The sequence below is a fragment of the Phacochoerus africanus genome, chromosome 4 (assembly GCF_016906955.1).
Source record: "Phacochoerus africanus isolate WHEZ1 chromosome 4, ROS_Pafr_v1, whole genome shotgun sequence".
Taxonomy (NCBI): domain Eukaryota; kingdom Metazoa; phylum Chordata; class Mammalia; order Artiodactyla; family Suidae; genus Phacochoerus; species Phacochoerus africanus.
In genome coordinates this window covers 33,529,004-33,549,957 of record NC_062547.1, presented here as the reverse complement: position 1 = coordinate 33,549,957, position 20,954 = coordinate 33,529,004, and the positions used below count along the sequence as shown (strand labels likewise).

The following is a 20,954-nucleotide window of genomic DNA, read 5'->3' as shown; positions in this document are numbered from 1 at the left end:
AGAAATATCAGACATTGTTTCTTCCCATATTCAATTTCTCTCATTCTCCCAACTCCGATGCAGCAGGTATCTATCATGTCTCTCACATTTCCTATATCTTTGTCTCTTGTTACATTCTAGGTAAGATTTTTTTCTGGTTCACTAAGTTCCTCTTAAGATATATTGAAGCTCCTGTTTAGCGCATTTGTTGAATTTTTAAATTCATTAGTTGTTTCCGCAGGTCTGTTCTTTTCCTGAGTACTCTGGTTCATGGTTTTTTTTTCATTATGGCCTTTCTTGATTATTTAAAATCTTAATTTATTTTAAATATGGTAAACATATGTAGTTAACTCATATTCATGTTCATTTTTTCCTGTTATCTCCATTTCCTCATGTTTGTTTCATCTGCTGATTTCAGACAGACAGACAGACAGACAGACACACACACACACACACACACACACACACACACACACACCATATCCTCCTTGGGAACCCTGCATGTGCTGTAACGCCTCTCCTTCCTCTTTCCTCCCCAGTCACCTACCACACAAACAAAAAGTGTCATGTTAGTAATCTCTTTCAGGTTGCAGAAGTCCAAGACACATGTACGCAAACATCTTACAATAATAAAGGGTTCTATACACTTTTCCTAATATTTAGAAGAAATTATTATAAGACCATTTATGTTTATGAGAACGACTGTGTACCCACGTCTCTGAGAAGACTAAAAGATGACTCAAGGGCTGTTCAGTATACTATACAAATTTACAACTAGAATATCATGGTGCAGTCTCAAATGGAAACATCTTTGGCTCTGTGCTCTAGTAAATTATCATTACTTTGGTTTTGCTACTCTTTTGTTTGTTTGTTTTTATGACTACACCGGAGGCATATGGGCCAGGGATTGAATCCAAGCCCCAGCTTCCACCTATGCCATAGCTACAGCAATACTAGATCCTTTTAACCCACTGCAGCGGCTGGGGATTGAACCCACACCTCTTCAGTGATCCAAGTTGCTGCCGTAGGATTCTTAACCCATTGTACCATAGCAGGAAATCCTGGTTCTGCTACTCTTCATCTCCAGCTTTTCTGATTAACTTTTTCTTTAAGGTTACTGGTTTTATATATTTTTAAAAACATTTGCTTTATTATAGTTGATTTGCATTGTTCTGTCAATTTCTGCTGTACAGCAAAGTAACCCAGTCATATATCTATACACACACTCTTTCTCCTATTATCTTTTATCTTGTTCCATCACAAGTGATTGGACATAGTTCCCTGTGCTATACAGCAGACCTCATTGTCTATCCATTCTAAATTTAACATTTTGCATCAATTAACCCCAAACTCCCAGTCTATCCCACTCCCTCCCCCCGCTTGGCAACCACAAGTCAGCTGTCCATGTCTGTGACTGTTTCTATTCTGTTGATAGGTTCATCTGTGCCATATTTTGGATTCCACATATAAGTGATATTTTTTTTCTCTTCCCGACTTACTTCACTGAGTATGAGAATCTCTAGTTGCATCCATGTTGCTGGAAATGGCATTATTTTGTCCTTTTTATAGCTGAGTAATATTCCATTGTGTATATATACCACATCTTCTTAATCCATTCATCTGTCAGTGGCCATTTAGGTTGTTTCCATGTCTTGTCTATTGTGAATAGTGCTGCAGTGAACATAGGTGTCCATGTATCTTTTTGAATGAAAGTTTTGTCTGAATATATGTCCAGGAGTGGGATTGCTGGATCATATTTAGTTTTCTAAGGTACCCTCATACTGTTTTCCATGATGGTTGTGCCAATTTATATTCCTACCAAAAGTGTAATAGGGTTCCCTTTCTCCATACGCTCTCCAGTATTTGTTATTTATAAACTTATTAATGATGGCCATTCTGACCTGTGTGAAGTGGTACCTCATTGAAGTGTTGATTTGCATTTCTTTAATAATTAATGATGTTGACCATTTTTTCATATGCTTGTTGGCCATCCGTATGTCTTCTTTGGAGAAATGTCTATTCATGTCTTCTGCCCATTTTTCAATTGGGTTGTCTGGGTTTTTTTGCTATTGAGTTGTATGAGTTGTTTGTATATTTTAGAGATAAAGCCCTTGTCAGTAGCATCATTTGAAGCTATTTTTTCCCATTCCATAGGTTGTCTTTTCACTTTTTAAAAAAAATGGTTTCCTTTGCTGTGCAAAAGCTTGTCAGTTTGAGTAGGTCCCATTGGTTTATTTTTGTTTTTATTTCTATTGCCTTGGGAGAGTGACCTAAGAAAACATTTGTAGAGTTGATGTCAGAGAATGTTTTGCCTATGTTCTCTTCCTGGAGTTTTACAGTGTCTTGTCTTATGTTTAAGTCTTTAAGCCATTTCGAGTTTATTTTTGTGCATGGTGTGAGGGTATGTCCTAATTTCATTGATTTATATGCAGCTGTCCAGTTTTCCCACCACCACTTGCTGAAGAGATATTTTTCCATTTTATATTCTTGCCTCCTTTGTTGAAGACTAATTGACCATAAGTGTCCGGGTTTATTTCTGGGGTCTCCATTCTGTTCCATTGGTCCATATGTCTGTTTTTATAACACTGTCTTGTTTACTGTAGCTTTTAGCTTACTCAGTTCTTTTATCTATTTTATTATCTTAAGTTTTCTACTTATATGCTTTTATTGTGTATTTTAGTTTCTGCTTCTTTTGTCAATTGCTTCAATTTCTCTTCCTCCTTTCTTACTATCCCGATATCATACATGCACACCCATTTCTCTCCCCACTCCCTTCCACCTCTGCCTCAGATTCAAACTCCCAAATATGAAGGGTCTAATTTGTAGTGTAGTTATCCTTGGCTTTTCCATGTTTAGCAGTTTTACACTTGCTCCCTTTAAAATGGTGTTTTTGGATCTTGGGAAGACAAATTTACATGGCAATAGCATGATGATCAAAGCTTAAGGAACTGTTTAGAACAGTTCCACTCATACAATAGGCTCCTCTTCAGAGTTGTAATTATTGAAAAGAAAAAGTAGTTCTTGAACCTGTTTGTAACTGGTCATAAGTGGATTTTTTTATCTTTAAAATAATTTATCAGCGTTCCTGTTTTGGCACATCAGAAACGAATCCGACTAGGAACCATGAGGTTGCAGGTTTGATTCCTGGCCTCACTCAGTGGGTTAAGGATCCAGCGTTGCTGTGAGCTGTGGTGTAGGTCTCAGACGTGGCTCTAGTGTTGCTGTGGCTGTGATGTAGGCTGGCAGCTACAGCTCCATTTCAACCCCTAGCCAGGGAACCTCCATATGCTGCAGGTGCAGCCCTAAAAAGCAAAAATAAATAAATAAATATCTTATTTAGGGAGTCGTTGTACGGTTGCATAACAGTTTTAACGTATTGCCAAAGAATGATAAAATTTAGTTTCCCAGAATTTACAGAATTTTTAGTGGCAATAAAATTGCTTCACTGTCCAAAACAAATGGCCTTATTTTGAGATCCTCTCCTCTCATCTTCCACCAAATATTAGGCTACATTGAAACTTCTTTCCTTCTCTCTACTGTGTCAGCCTTAGTAGATTCATATGGTGAATAGATAGATACATAAATAGATGTGTAGGTAGAGAGACAGACAGACAGACAGACTGATATGGCTTTGGCTCAGACCACATTTCTAAGCTCTGCTCTCACATTTCCAGTGACCTGCAGAATATTTCCACGTGAATTTCTCTTTAATACCCCAATCTCAAAATGTGTATTGGGGCAAATTAATTATTTTCTCCACCAAAATTATATTTTCTTCCTGGGTTTGTTGTGCCTATGGTAACTAACAAGCCTCCTCTGTAGACTGTTCTTGGTTCCCTGCTAACTTAACTTCTTACACGTTCTATACCTACCTAACAATGGTTAGCCCTAATCCTGACCAGCATCTACTTCATCTTTTACTTTTTGGGGCCCAATTTTATTACTCTTTCATCTTTGCTTTACTAACATAGATATCTTTTATTGCATCTAACTCTTCTCATGGAATATTGTTATTGTCAGAGTTCCTGTCGTGGCTCAGTGGGAATGAATCTGCCTAGCATCCATGAGGAAGCAGGTTCAATCCCTGGCCTTGCTCAGTGGTTAAAGGATCTGGCATTGTCGTGAGCTGTGGTGTAGGTTGCAGACACGGCTCAGATCTGATGTTGCTGTGTCTATGGTATAGGCTGGCAGCTCCAGCTCCAATTTGACCCCTAGCCTGGGAACCTCCATATGCCATGAATGCACCCCCCCCAAAAAAGAATATTGTTCTTGTCCATTTCCTTAAGGAATCTTGGAGTGCCACCCCCCACCACCACCACCAAGGTCCAGATTTTTAACACCACTCACTGCCCAAGTCCAATTTCCCTGAGTCTTAATTCCCTACTCTACCACTAATTGACTGTTATTCAAGACAAGTCATTTTTCACTCTGGTCTCAGTTTTATTTTCTTATAAAGGAAGCCTTTGTTAGATCACCCAGTCACTAATGTTTTATGAAACTATGACAGGCATTTCCTAACCTCCAGCATGGAAATGTCAGAGATATCTTGGAATCATTTCTTCCTGAGCGCAATTTTCCATTTGATCAGTTATTAAACTCTCTCTTAATTATGTCTCCTGATTCAGTTCTTTCCTTTTCACACTTATCACAAAGAGTGTTTATCTCTTGCTTAGGTTATTACAATAGCCTTCTTAGAGATCTACCTGCTTCATTCTCCCTACTCAGATCCATATTTTGGAGTGTCTGCCCAGCCTATACCCTCTTTCCTCGCAATTTCATAGATCAATATAAACTCTTGATACCTGATAAAGAAAGTGTAAAAGCTGGGTAGCCATGTTTATTATACCAGGTTACCCCAGTAGCAACTGATTAAAAAGACATGTAAATTAGATACTTTTCTCCAAAAAAGAAAACAAGAAACTACAATTATATGGTAGTAGATTGTAGAATTGGGGCCAAATTTGCCTTTCAATCAAGAGCAAGGTGAAAGCCATAGGAGAACTGGGGGCCAAGAATAGAGTGACAGAAATTAGTTTGCAAAAAGAACAGACCTACAGAAAATGGAGATGTCCAGAGATACACACACATACACACACACACGAATACATGTACAAACACAGGTGTAGAAAGAGTGCTTGTCTGATAGCTTTCCAGTTCCCTTAAGGCCTAGTCCTAGGGCTGTTTCCTGTAATTGACTTCCTGTGATTCATAGCTTTCTTTTTAATAATCGTTTTTTTAATCTTAACTTCGTTTGAGTATACTTTATTCCATTCCTTAACATCCAGTCAATCCTGTACGACATCACAACAGTAATCATGTCATTTATTTGTTCATAAACTTTCAATAGCTGTCCTTTGCTGATACATTTAATCCTAGGCTCCTAAACTTTGTGTATTTGGGTCCATTTGCTGCTCCAAGACATTCTTTTCATACTTCACTCTCATCATCCTCCATATTCTTGCCTAACTGTTCTATTATTTTTCCTCCAAACTTGTCTTATTCTTGTTTAGCATGTATTAGTTATTGTGCTATATCATTGACCTGGAAAAAAAAAAAAAACTCTCCTTCCATCTCTACTGCTTGAAAACCTCTCCTCCATTAAAGTCCAACTTAAATGCCAATTTATATTTCTCATGATTCTATCCTTGAACTTCCAAGTTGGGTATGGTCTTTTATTTAAACAACTATAGCAATTTGTTCATCTTTTAACTTCCTCATGGCATTGCGGCATGAATATAGACTTTAGAGTCAGGAAGAGCTGCATTCAAGTCCTGGTTTTGCTACTTAATGGCTGCATTACTTTGCCAAGTTATTTAATCTTTTCATACCTCAGAGGGAAAAACAGGTAATAAGTGAATAATCATTCAAACAAATAGTTAATTATAAATTGTATAAACATTAAGGAGAAAACTTATAGGGTTTAGTATAAATGTACAAGGTTTAGAGAGAGTACAATAGGGGGATATAACCTGGCTACAGGTTTTAGGATGGCTTCCCTGAAGAAGTAGCCTTTAAACAAAGTCTAGAAGAATAAGTAGCTAAGTGGCAAGTCTAGGAGAAGGATTCTCAAGATAAGGAAAGTTAGCATAAACAAAAGCACTGAAGCCCTCCTGTGTCCTACTTTACCACTAATATTTCTCTTCTTCTCTCTTAGGTATTGCTTCACTTGGCCCAACTTTTCAGAATAGATTTGTATTCATTTAGTAAGTTTAATTCTCATTGCCCTATTTCTGTGTAACATTTTATAGCATAATCTTGATATTTGCAAGCATCAATTTCGTGTGTCTGTTAAGCTGTACCACTCCAGTGGTTGACTAACCTTTTCTAAAACATCCAAAGGTGTGTAAAACAGGATAGCACTGCTCTCTTAATTCTAATATTTTTTATTCTCTCCTTTTGATGCCTTCCCTTTTGCTACTTTCTTTTAGTAATGTTTTAAAAAGATAGAGATATATATCTGTATATATATGTATCTTTCAAAAATTTATATGTGGTGTATCATATATAATACATAATTATATATGTAACATATATATATGTATATATATAACATGTTTATAAGAAGTCTAAACTCTAGTGGAATACTGACATCTAAGCAAATAATTCTAAATTGGAGCAGAATACTTTTCCATTTCCTTTATTTCATCTTTTAACCACTCCCCTCTTCCCCTTTACTCCTATGATGATATAGTCTCCTTTTTCTCCCCCTCCTGCCTCTCTGATTATACTTTTTCAGTACTAATTTTTCTTCCTTTGCTCATGCCTTAATTGTTATTGTTTGTTGGATGCTCAGTCTTTGGTTCTTTTCTCACTGTACATATGATGCTGGGCATCTACATCCATTTGTACAGATCTGACATCGTTTATATGCTCTATAGGTCAGATCTTTCTTCTGAACTTCAGACTTGTATTTGCCACTACTTTCTGAATATATCAACTGTTTCTCCCACAAGCATATAAAGTTCAGCGTTCCAGATCTCACCTAGCTTAGTGCCACTGACCCTGCTTCTTTTTCTATTTCTAATGCACCTAACCACATTTATGCAAAAGCCCAAATCAGAACCTTCAGATCAACCTTAATTTGAATTGAAAAGGTGCATCACTAAGACTTTTAAATTCTGCCTCCTTTGGGGAATGGGGGGCTGCACCCACAGCATGCAAACGTTCCTGGGCCAGGGATCAAACCCGAGCCACAGGAATGACAACGCTGGATTCCTAACCCACTGAGCCACCAGGGAACTCTTAAATTCTGCCTCCTTAAATTTTGTTATCTCCCTAACCCCACAGATTTCCACTGTCATTCCTTATTATAAGCCTATATCATCTTTGCAAAAATATTTACCTTAGTCTTCTACCCCAACTTTGTACTTTCTTTCTCCCTCCCAACCCCCTTCATCCCTAGTTCTATCAGAGTTGTATTTATAAAATACAAATCTGCTAATATCACACCTCTCCTTAAAATCCTTAGTACGTTCCCTAATATCTGTAGGATAAAACCTAAACTCAACATGAAAAACAATGCCCTTTATGATCTAGCTATTTTTGCCTATCTTTTTAACTTAATTGCTCCACTGCCTTTCCCCACATAGCACTCCATGTCTGTACCAAACTGTTCACCATTCAGGGTCCCAGACCTCACTTTCTGCTTTTTCACTTTGTCCTTTTGTATATGATCTTTCTTTGCAAGAGCCTCACCTCTTCTCCCTCCCCTCAAAAAAAAATAAAATAAAATAAATAAAATAAATTCCTCCACTTCTTTCAGGATTAGACATTACTTTGGCTCCTTCCTGAACTTTTCTTTTTACCATCCTCCTGGACTTATTCACTTTTTCCATATTTTGTTCATTTATCTAATTAGCATTTTCTTCATTACACTTTGTCTCCCTTATAAACTTTGTAAGCGCTTCAATTGTAGAGTGACCATATCTAATTTACCAGAATAGCCTCATCACCCATATCTTAGGGAATGAGTTAAAGGACAAAAGACTGATTTAGAGAAAGCAAGAACTATCAAATCCAGTAGGTTTGAAGTGGCTCTGTTGTTTACTAGCTTTTTAAATTTGGGCATTTATTACATTCTCTGAATCTCAGTTTCTTAATCTGCAAAATATGGATGCTAATAACTACCTCACAGGATTCTTGGATAGCTAAATGTATTTTATTTATTTTGCTTTTTTAGGGTCGCACCTGTGGCATATGGAGGTTCCCAGGCTAGGGGTCCAATTGGAGCTACAGCTGCTGGCCTGCGCCACAGCCACAGCCACAGCCATGCCAGATCTGAGCCATGTCTGCAACCTACACCACAGCTTACGGCAGCACTGGACCCTTAACCCACTTAGTGAGGCCAGGTATTGAACCCACAACCTCCTGGTTCCTAGTTGGATTTGTTTCCACTGTCCCACGACGGGAACTCTGCTAAATGTATTTTAAATGCCCAGAAGAGACTCATCTCTAGTAGACTTTTTTTTAAAGTTTCGATGAATGAACACATAAAAATGAGTGAGTAAGCAGGTTATTGAATGAATGAATAGAGCAAATGCTGTAAAAATTTTTATAATGGATTCACCAGGAGAGGCTTCCTATATAAAAAACAGCTGTCTTGCTCTTTGAGGAAATGGTTAAGATGTCAGCAGGCAGAGATGTAGCAGTCAATGAACTGGGAACATAAGCTTGAGAAGCAGTGTGAGAAAAGGCCAAGATTGGGGAAAGTGTCCCTCTATTTTCTGAAAGCATTACTTCCTGCTTTTCCTTTATCCTCCCCATTTTTCTTCATCATAAAGTTTAAAGAACTTTAAAGATGGGCTGGCTGCCAACTCATTGGAGATGCATCAGCATCTCATCAACCAGTGACAAGTTAGCTCTCACACAATAAGCTCTAGGCTTGAATTTTGAAAAGAGAATGTGGGTTATTATTAATAATAATATAAGTTATTATTGTTGAGATTTCTATTGCCTAATTATTATTATTCAGTGAACTGTTTTAGAAACAGCACATGTTAATGATGTTGAAGGTACTACATTTTCTTCTTTAAAAAAAAAAGAATGTTAACATTTATGTGAGGTCCATTGGAAGGCATTAATCCTAGGGTCCGATGTGCTTCAGGTACCTATCTCAGAAGTTGAAGCTGAGAATGATAATCTAGCAGGTAGGATTTATATTTATTAATTGTTGATTTCATCTCTATACTCTTTAGGTGGAAAATGGACTTTGATGATAGACTCAAATTATCAAGCCAGTTTGCTGAATTGCTGTATTGCTCACCCATTTGCATTATTAGTCAGGGTTCACCTCTCCTCATTCTATTGTGTCATTGAGTAATGGAAGAAGATTCATTTTAGAATTATACAAATTCAGATTCAAATTTCAGCTTTGCTGTTTACTAACTGTGTGAACTTGGACAAGTTACATAATCATTCTAATCCTCTCTTAGATAAGGATAATCTTCCTAATCTATAAGATTGGTATAATAATTAGAAATTACATTTTAAAACTAAACCCCCTTATGCTAGGATATGATAGAATCTGACAAAAGCTAATCAATATGCATAATTTTGGGGGGTGGAGGGCCCTGCAGCATGCAGCAACACTAGATCCTTAACCCATAGTGCTGGTACAGGATTGAACCTGCACCACCCAGAAACAATGCCAAATCCTAACCCTCTGCACCACCGTAGAACTCCCTCAATATGAACAATTTACCTTATCTAGTTGTTGATAGAATCTTCTTCACAAATATATGTAAAAAAATAATTAAAATTCGTGATCATAAAGATAAGATTTTCTCTATTATAAAAGCATTCTCATTTATGTCATACAACATTAATAAATTCAAGTGAAAACTTTACAAACCTATAATACTTCTCTACCACCAGGACACACACTAATTTTGTGCATTGTCTTTATCACTTTATTTTTATTTATTCTTACACTTTTTGAGTTGAAATGATTGAATGTATATAATTTTGAAGTTTATTCACTTAGTGTTTTATCATGTTACTTATTTTTTATGCCAGTATACTAAGTACTGGATATAAACACTATAGTTTATTTAACCATATCCTTATTATTAGATATTTGGCATACTTCCTAATGGAGGCTATTATTGAAAGCTATATAATAAATATTTTTGTTCATATTTAAAGCATTTTGAGTGGGGGGAATTGCTTCCTAGGGTAAATCCCCTAAGTGAGATGAATGGCATATATATACATATATGCCTTTAGCCCTTGAAATATTGTTTTTCAAAATGGATATACATCCTTCTAGAAATCAGTAGCCTTTACTGGACCTTACCCAAAGTGCTGCTGCTAGAACAATTTGGTAGGATAGAGCAAGAAGAAAAGTAAAAGATAGGAGGGAGAAGTTCAGTATCAGATTTGAATATGGTAGAGCTCCCATCGTGGCTCAGTGGAACTATGAGGTTGCGGGTTTGATCCTTGGCCTCGCTCAGTGGGTTAAGGATTCGGCATTGCCGTGAGCTGTGGTGTAGGTCGCAGACAGGGCTCAGATCCCGCGTTGCTGTGGCTGTGGTGTAGGCTGGCAGCTACAGCTCCGATTAGACCCCCAGCCTGGAAACCTCCATATGTCACAGGTACAGCCCTGGAAAAAGATAAAAAGACAAAAAAAAAATTTGATATGGTAGGGAAAAAAGGCGGTATTTATGATCTATGATTTAATTAAAATCCATATGCTATTGGCCCTCGGAAAAATTGATCATTTATTCTTTAAATCAGTAAAATAGTCCATTTTTTTGGTTTGTTTTTTGTTTTCTAGGGCCACAGCCACGGCATATGGAAGTTCCCAGGCTAGGCGTCGAATTGGAGTTACAGCTGCCAGCCTATGCCACAGCCACAGGAACGTGGGATCTGAGCTGCATCTGCAACCTACACCACAGCTCACAGCACCACCAGATCCTTAACCTACTGAGCAAAGCCAGGGATCGAACCTGCATCCTCATGATACTAGTCCAATTCATTTCTGCTGAGCCACAGTGGGAACTCCAAAAAAATTTTTTTTAATAATTGTAATACAGTTGAGAAATGTTCCATTGCAGGTTAAGAATTCTGAAAGAAGGCAAACATCTTTACCTTGGAGCATGAGGCTTAATTATGAGATGTGCTGACCTCACACGTAAAAGAGGGCATTGTTAAACACCTTCTCCTGTTCCCATCTCCCAATTCTGGGAAGTACGAGTAGCTCAACTCTGAGAGTAGAAGTGCATCTCTGTAGACCATTCCTAAAGGTTCAAATAAAGTATCTTATTATGGTCTTTAATATGCTAGAACCTCTTGCTTAGGCTTCTGCTTTGTGTTCAAAGTATTCGGCAAATAGTCCTCCATCCTGGCTTGAAGATACAATAAGTAAATTTAATATTGATTACTTAAATAAGTAATAGGAATCATGATTCAGTTTGAGCTGTCCCATCTATGCTAAGCATTTTAAGACAGAGGTAGTATAGAATTGGTTTTATTGGAAAATAATGTGTGAAAAAATCTATTCTTTAATTTGATATTGTTTTAATTTAATTCTGAGCCATATTTTTATTTCATCTCAGTGTATAATGTTCCTTGTTACCTTTTATGCTCAAGCCTATAACTTAATTTTTCCCTAATGTATGAGGATTTGTAAACCTCTACCACCCATAGTGAGATCATGTTGTCATCAGACTTAACCTGGTAGGAGTTGGGGATTAGATGAGACTCTGAAGAAGTTTTAAAAGAACCTCACTGAGAAAAGCCAATTTTATCCAGAACCATTGAAGTTCACAGATTTTAATTAACAATTTGAAATTTGTAATATTACTTGAATTTCAGATGGGTGAGAATTTAACACTATATTAAAGGAGCCCAGGCAAAAGGACACAAGTTGCGTCACAGAGACTTATTAAATGTGATGGAAATTCAGCAGACAAATGCTGGCAAACAGGTGCAAGAGCTGAATTAATTTTTAAACCCTACCACTTACAGGAATTGCAGTGCATCACGTTGGCAACCATAGCACATTGCTAATTTCATTCACAAGCTTAAAAATCTCAATACGTTTGAACATGTGAATGTATTAAATTTTTAAAAGTAGTATAAGGGTATCCCAGAACTAAAAATGATAATTTCTCTCTGGGACCTCAAGTCATTTATCTAGCCAGAAGCATAGGTTTTTTATGAATGAAATCTATCTCACTGCTTTCACATACAAATTGTGTTCTATTATTATATGTAGTGCAGTCTGTTACTAAGCAAGATTTTATCCGACTTTTAATATGTAATTCCTTGTGAGTCAGAGGAAGACTGAGTATTTACCTCTGTAGTTTCCAGTTTCTGCTGTCATGTGTAAAGGGAGTTTTTAACCTATGTATCTGATGGTACTAAGTTGTGATATTCCTGGAGTTAAAAAAAAATATATATATATATATATAAAACAAACCAAAAGTAGATGCATGTAGAGGCTTGTTTGGTGGTAGCATTAAAGGCTTTAAGTTGTAAGCCAAAAACTCAGTAAGCTCAGTATGTTTTCACCAGGAATTTACCTACTTTGGAGTCCCTGGTATATCTGATTCATTGATAGAAGCCCTGGGGTATCTCTACATAAATCTGAACATATACACAAAATCTTACAAAGATTTCAGGGATTTTATGAATTTCCACATTCAAAATACCATTTATCTTGATCTTTGTTTGGGACTGGAAGAATATCTCTTATTTAGTGGATTTTCCCCTCTGCCATTTCTTATGCACCAAGCCCTAGACCTGGAACTGGGGATATACCATCTTGATCTTTGTTTGGGACTGGAAGAATATCTCTTATTTAGTGGATTTTCCCCTTTGCCATCTCTTATGCACCAAGCCCTAGACCTGGAACTGGGGATATAAGGACAATAAAAAAGTTTTTTAGACTTTTTATAGCCTAGTAGAAGTTAGTAGATAAACAGTATAGAATAGTAAAAAGTTTGATAAAAATGTGTATTAAAAGGTCATTGCAAAAGCTACCTACAGAAGATCGCACCTTAGAGAATATTAAGGATGAGTGGACACAAACTGTAAGAAGAGGGAAAAGGGCATTCTAGACTGAGAATGAGAGCCAGGAGCACTGCCTTATCATTGCTAAAATTGTCTGTTTACAAGAAATGCATAATAACAAATGTATGGAAAAAATTTTAGTCTTCTTTCTCCATTTCTCAAGTAGCTTTAAAGAAAAAAATAAAAGGAGCTGGGTTTAATTTCTCAGGATTTTAGCCATCTGAGCCCTTTATTACTAATTGTACACAAACTCATCTCCTCATTTTGCTTAGCTGGAGAATATTAAGCATTCATTTTTATAACATAAAAACAACTGTAAGGGTTCCCCTTCCTAGCACATGAGTCAGGAAAAGCCCAAATGTATGGCATTGGACAGGTCTAGATTCTTAATCAAAAACATGTAATCAGTATCTGCCCAAAAGTCTTTTGATAGTGGCAGCAGTAGCAACTGTTTCTTTTTTAAAACCACTATCAAGAAAGCTGATGAAAAAGAGACAAATGCACAGTCTAATAACCTGAGCTAACAATATATTATTTTCAATGGAACGAAAAGGACAAAAGCCAAAGGTATTCATTACCGTTCCCAGGGTAAGAGACCAGGGCAGTTGCTGCCTTCACCAGATGCGCAGTCTTTAGGGCTGACAATGCACATCTCCCCGAGGGAAATGTGAAGAGAAAGCCAAACTCTTGCAACTTGATGCAAAGTGATTTGGGTTCCATTACAACATCTCTCAGTAAAAGGCTATTCAGGCCTAGAGTAAAGATTCCACACTCATTTTCTCCCAGAAAATGAGATTGTTATATAAAACACCAGACATGGAATCAGAGCTTTTGGAGATCACTCTAAACCATGTGATTACATCTTAACTTCCTTAAATTCTAATCAGGAAAAAGGAGATGAGATTGTTTAGTGAACAGACAGTCTTAAAACTGTTGCCTTATTTTGGGCACACCTAAACACTCGAGAATATCCTAATGAAATTGAAAATTTTCAACCCTATTTAATAAAATGCTTGTTTGTTTTCTTTGTAAATGAACTGATGCTGATGTGGGCTTCCCAGAATGTATCTCTACTCAGATGAACTAGCCAGAAATGCTATGCCTTTCTTCTGAGGAAGTGAAGTTCACTCTTATTATAAAAAAGGTGGACTTCATATTAAAAAGACCTGGCTTCCCATTTGACTCCTGTGAACTTGGGAAGATATATTTAATCTCTTTGTTTTTCATCTTTAAATGGAAAGAAGGATATTTGCTTCTTACCTCTCAGAATTATTATAGAGATTTAATATGTGTGGCAAGTGATTAACACAAAACCTACTTTCAATATTTTCTCATGTGTGTTACCTAGAAAACAAATACTATGGACTAGATAGTTTTTATTAAAAATTAAGAGTTGTGGATTTCCGTCATAGCTCAGCGGAAGCGAATCTGACTAGCATCCATGAGGATGTAGGTTCAATCCCTGGCTTTGCTCAGTGGGTTCAGGATCTAGTGTTGCCATGAGCTGTGGTGTAGGTTGCAGACACGGCTCAGATCTGGCATTGCTGTGTATGTGGTATAGCCCAGTGGCTACAGCTCCTTTTGGACCCCTGGCCTGGAACCTCCACATGCTGAGGGTACAGCCCTAACAAGACTAAATTAATAAATAATAAATAAAAGATAAGAGTTTTATTTCAAAACGTTTGGACATGCTAGGTAAACAAAGTTAAATAGTTACCTAAAGAGCTTTACTGTGCTTGTGAGCATTGTGGGTCTCCACAAGAGAAGTATAGCATGCTGCATTTCTCAGACCCACTGGACAGCAGGCACATTGGTGTTTGGTTGGCAGTGCAAGTGCTATAGTTTACAAGGTAAATAGTAGTTGGGAAAATACTGTCTATACGAAGGTCAGGGGGGTTTTTTCTTCATGTTGTTTTTCCCTTAGTAGTATGTATAATTATTCTTTATAACTCTCTTCCCAGAATTTACATATCATCCTCTTCACTGGGTTTGAAGTTTCTAGAGGGCAAGGACTATGTCATCATGAACATTTTAATTCCAGTGTTTAATCTCAATGTTTGTGCATAATAAATATTGGCTAAATGAATGAATGATGTAATTACTGATATACATCATTCAGGATGTAATTACCATATTTTTTGGAGCTGTGAAAACAAAGGGTCTGGTTTAAGACTCACACATATATTTTATCCTTGTGAAACTATCCTTAAGAAAGCAGATAGCCAGTACAGAAAGTTGTTTCCATGAGAACTAGAACAAATAAATTAAAAAAAGAACAGAGAAAAAAAATGTTCTTAAAATGCCATAATACAAGTTATATAATTAGGTGATAAGAGGAATCTAAAAGTTTAATTATGGAAAATAATCTCATGGACAGGTGAATGCAACCTGGAAGGTTTAGGTTAATGAAATTAGAGTTTTTACAATTCTTAGCATCAGTTATTAAAAATCAAGGTCAAACTGAAAAAAAAGTTTTTTTAATGATTTCTCATTCCTATGCCATGCTACGTCTTCATACACTTAAGTCCTAAATACTTAGTAAACTTAGAAGTACATTATTAGTTTATACATAAGGAAAATTTTATACTTCATTTTGGATGCTGAGCTGTTTTAGTCTGCTTCCTAAATCCAAAACACATTACTCAGGTGCTTCAGGGGTTTTCAACAGCCCTCTATCTCACCTACTCTGCTGTTAGTCCAAGATGAAAGTAAAAAATTAGTTTGGCAGAACCTCAAATTAACGTAGGAAATCCCCTCCTTACTCCATTTTACAACTTAGAATAATAATAAACAAATAAGTCTATGAATGATATTCATAAAGTAACTACTTTATGTCAGGTGTGCAGTAGGTGCTCCTGATTATTTTCTTTACTTGATTTTCACAATAATCCCCTGAGAAGTGCTATCATCTCATCTTCTAGTGAGGAAACAAACTCAGAAGTTGTGTCATTGTCCCTCATCAAACAGCCGTAAAATGTAAAAATTCTGATTACTGAACCTAATTTATCCTTTCTAAAGTTCATCTCTATTTTTATTACACTACATCATCTTAATATAAGTATTATCATTTATTATGCCTTTCCATAGGCATGATTAAAATGTATACACATAAACACAATACATGCAAATAGCCTGGCCATGACCTAGGTGAAAGACAACCATTCAACTTGAATAAAGGGCATGTAAAATATTAATAGGAATACTTGTTTCTTGGATGGATTGTTTGGTATTATGGTAATTTAAACTTTATCCAAATCAATTTACAATTTGCTATAGTTCTAATCAAAATGTTTATTATTATATACTTTATTATTTCTTTTTTTTGATTTTTAAAAATATGTGATATTATTTCTAAATTTAATTTGGGATAATTGATTCATGAAAATCACCTCCAAAATTTTAAAAGAACTATAATGCCATGGAGAAGGGGGACTTCCATGACTTGATAGCAAAACATACTGGAAAAAATTGAAAAAGCAGTAGTAATCTGGTATTGGCAGAAAAATAAGAGAAATACTTCAATGCAACACAATTGAGAATTTAGAAGCAGATCTATTTGCATCTAAAAACGTAGTGTAGGATTAAAGCAGTACTTCAAATGAGTAGAGAAAGAATATACTATTTAATAAATAGACAATTATACATAGTTTTTTAAAAACTTGAATAAAGGACATGGTTCCCTACCTCATTCTATGCTAAAAATTAAATTTCTTATGGAGCAAGTATTAAATGTAAGAAATAAAACCAGACATATAACACAAAAACATAGAGTTGATCTTATCTATAATCTTGGAGTGAGGAAAACCTTCCTAAGTTTGATAAAATCTAAAAAACATGAAAAAAAATATATATAGAAATGTAAAAATTTTGTATGGTAGAAAAAAACTACAAAGTAAAAAGATAGGAAAGATATTTGCAATGATATATGAGAGACAAAGGGTTAGTGTCTTTATTTTACAAGCAAATCTTCCAAATCGATATAGAAAAGAAAGCAATGTCACATTAAGAATATGTTAGATGAAGTCAAATGGTCATTAGATTTAAGAAGATGCCTGGTTCTACTAATTGCCAAAGAAATGCAAATTAAAACAACTATAAGCTATCATTTGCCTACTATTAGACTAGTCAAGATTTTAGAAAGTGGTAATTTCTAGTGTTAGTAAGATTGTGGGGAGATGGACTCTCTCAAATATTATTGTTGGAGGGAAATGGGTACAGACTATTTAGAGAGTAATTTAGTAGAAGTATTGATTTGAATTTAAATGGGCATAAACTGCCTTTGACCTAACAACTCTAATTCTACAAACATAACTATCACAAGTTCACATACAGTTAGAAGTATTCTTCCCAGATTGTGGCTGACTTTTTGCTTTGTAGAGTTTTCTGCCATGTAGAATTTTTAAATGTGCAGTTCACATGTTTGTTTGTGGTTATGGTCCCAGATTTTCGTTCATTTATCCATATTTTTGTTCATTATCTATTCATTATCTTTTCAACATTTACTGAGGGTTTACTATAGTAGTTTTTAATCTTGGCTGCAAATCAAAATCCTCTGTGAAGCTTTTTAAATGTAGTGATTCCTGTGTAATAAACCCCTGAAACTGATTCAATAGGTCTGGACTTCAGCCAAGCACCTTTTTTTTTTTTTCAAAAGCTCCACAGGTTACTCTGATGTGTAGTCAGTGTTAAGAATCATAAGCTTATCTACTAAGCAAGAGGGTATAAGAGTTAACATGAAATACTTCCTGTTCATAAGAAAATCAGAGTCGAATGAGTGAGACAGACAAGTAAATTAGTAATTATAGTAGAGTGTGATAAGTATACAAACAGTAAGCACACCTCTTCCCAGTAGAACTAATATACATTGGCCTGGTGTTAAGTAAGTCCAAACAGAAAAAGGTTTTTCTCTCAGTACCAAACCAAATGACCCGAATTGCGATTGAGTCCATATTTTCTGTCTTACCTACTCTATGCCTTAATCAAATGAATTAGCCATACAAGACTCTGTGATTAAAGTTAGGAAATGGGAAAACGGAGACACGTTTCTATTTCTGATAACAGGATATGGGAGATGAGAAAGCAGTGAAGAAGGATTGCAAAACAGCGGGCTCCTCAGAGACAGGGACAGGGTATCACTAACGTTTTTCTTCCTATGGCCTAAATCAAAGTCCAGCACATAGATAAGACATTGGATCTGGCAGAGTTTTTGATTCTTTTCCTATTGACTTGTAGGCAAATTTTCTTACCTAGTCTATGCATACCTAAGAAACTCTGTGGCAAAGTTGTTTGCTCTCTGACCAGTGACTTTCATAAGGAAACCCATTTTTGCTACCTCAGAGGCACAGGACATTTACTGATTGTCCTCAAACTTTCTAATTCAGACAAGGAAACTTTCTTAATTCTTAACAGGCAGATTGCCTTTTCTCGTATTCTTGTTTTTGTACCAATGCCAGTTGGTGTTTTGTTTTCACTACTTTAATTTTCATTACCATATGCTGTTTTATAAAGATTTCTTTTTTATCTCATTTTATACAATTTGCGTTAACAATCTTTCTTCCTATAACTTACAGACACAAAAGTGCTGATATAAAGGAAGAGAGGATATGTGCCTTTGATCCCCAGAGCAGGACCAAAAACTCCACAAGACACATTGCCCATTGCAGTACCTTGTCATCTCCTGATCCCTAAAGATCAAACTTGAGGAAGCTGATAGAACTACACCTAGAAATCCTTTACAAGAAACCCAGTAGAGGGGTTCCTGTCATGGTGCAGCAGAAACGAATCCAACTAGAAACCATGAGGTTGCAGGTTCAATCCCTGGCCTTGCTCAGTGGGTTAAGGATCCGGCATTGCCGTGAGCTGTGGTGTAGGTCGCAGATGCGGCTCAGATCTGGCATTGCTGTGGCTCTGGCAGAGGCCGGTAGCAACAGCTCCAATTAGACCCCTAGCCTGGGAACTTCCATGTGCCGCAGGTGCGGCCCTAAAAGCTCAAAAAAGAAAAAGAAAAGAAAAAAAAAAAAGAAAAACAAAAGAAACCCAGTGGACATAGTCCATATTAGAATTCCCTAAAGAAAAATAAGAAAGCCCCAGAAGAAAAGCTTCATGGATTAGAGTTATCCTGTTATCTTCAGGACCAGTCATTCCTAAATATAAATGAAAGCTCTTAGTTTCTTTCTCCTTGATGTAGCATTGGCAAGGCCTAATCAGACCTTATAAAGAAAAGTTTATGTGGTCACAATGGTGTTAATTTGTGAGCTCCAGATAATAATAAAGTCACTTTATATGAATACTTTGAAATAAAGACATATTCCCTCAATGAAAAGAATTCATCAAGAATTTTGTTAGTTTCACAGCTAGATGGCTAAATGAATTATAAACTATAATTATGCCACAGGAAGGTGCCATTTTAGCTAGTAAACAGAAATGTCCACCATACTTTGTCATGTCAAATGAACCAATGTTGTTGTTTATATTAGAACCACTATGAGGATTTCAGACATTACTTTGTTATTTTAACATTTTCTATTATTTTTATTATTTTATTATTTTATTTTTATTTATAACATTTCCTTTATTTTAAAAAATATATTCAATGATAATATCAAGGAAGTATTAACTAAGGCCTCTGCTTTTCTATCATTTCATCAATTTAGTTAACACATAGCCATGTATGGCTAATTCAGTATGCTATGTTACAAACCACATCCTCAAATATATATCTTTGATAAAATGTGAAGAAAGCTAAGCAATTACCATGTTGAGCCATGGTTTTAATTCTATAAAATATTACAGATGCTAAGCAAAATAATAATAATAATAATACGCCTTAAAGTAAAAATATCCTGCAGTATAAGTTGATCCACATGCTCCATGAATGATTGCTTCCTATTTTACATCAAAATCCATGTGCATTAAAATGTATTTTATATTACAGTTCTCTTTAGAGAAAATTAGTGTTGAATTACAAAAGGTTTGAGTCAATAAGGTCTTCAGGAATGCAGCCTTTCTGAAGTATTCTCTAAATCCAAGCTCTAAATTATGAAGAGTTGCATGTTTGTTCATATCTTTAGAATGCTTTGAAACACATTACCTGGTGACCAAAACTCTTCCTGGAAAATGGAGAAATTGAATAGCAAATGGAAAGAAGTTGACCTCCCTCCTCAGCTTTGACTTTGACATTTTATTTCTGAGAGATGTGGTTGTTGAAAGACAAATTCCCCAATCTCTAATATTTTCTAGCCTTTCAGCAAAGTACTTTGTTTGGAAGAAAGAGTGAACCTGTAACACTGATTTGGTTAACATCAGACAGCCAGGTCTCAGCTCCATGGTACACATAAGAAATTATTTCTCCTCTTCCCTGACCGAAGATTAATCAGATGTATATTACTGTGCTTTACTACTGGACCTACAAATTACTAAAATGTGAACTCTTATTAAGTAGTGAGATTCTCTTATATAATCTGAATAAAAGAGTTTTGTCGGATATATATTTTATGGTTTTAGTGTTTTCTCTTAGGTCCATGATCCATTTTGAATTAATTTTTGTGTAAGTGTTGAAGTTCATCTTATTTTGTATAGATAATCACTTTTCATTGAAAATCTGTTCTTTCGTCATTAACTGGACATCTTTGTCAAAACACAACCGCTTGTAAAAATGTGGGTCTTTTTTGAGATGTCTGAATTTTTAGAACTATGTTATTTGCTGCATATGCATTTATAATTGTATCTTCCTGCTATCTTGGCAATTCAATAAGAAATGTTTCTTTTCAGGTCTAGTAGTTCTTTTTAAAAGATAACTTTGTCTAATATTAATATAATCTCACTGGGTTTCTTTATGTTTACTTTCTACATCATATATTTTTTCACAGTCTCTTGCTTACTTTATTTATATTTTTATATTTCAAGTGCATTTCTGTAGACAGTGTATAATCAGGTCTTGCTATTTTTCAGTCTGCATTTTT

General features: G+C 35.7%; 1 protein-coding gene across 6 annotated transcripts in view; it reads left to right on the top strand.

Moving 5' to 3' along the window:
• METTL15 (methyltransferase like 15) overlaps window positions 1-20,954 on the top strand; it is a 204,213-nt gene that overhangs the window by 178,574 nt on the left and 4,685 nt on the right. Inside the window, exon 7 of one of the 6 annotated variants that reach the window (XM_047776107.1) lies at window positions 6,134-6,182. The exons of the other annotated variants lie outside the window; for them this stretch is intronic. Coding sequence (XP_047632063.1) covers window positions 6,134-6,182 — 49 coding nt within the window. The remainder of the gene's footprint in view (window positions 1-6,133; window positions 6,183-20,954) is intronic. 6 annotated transcript variants of the gene reach the window in all.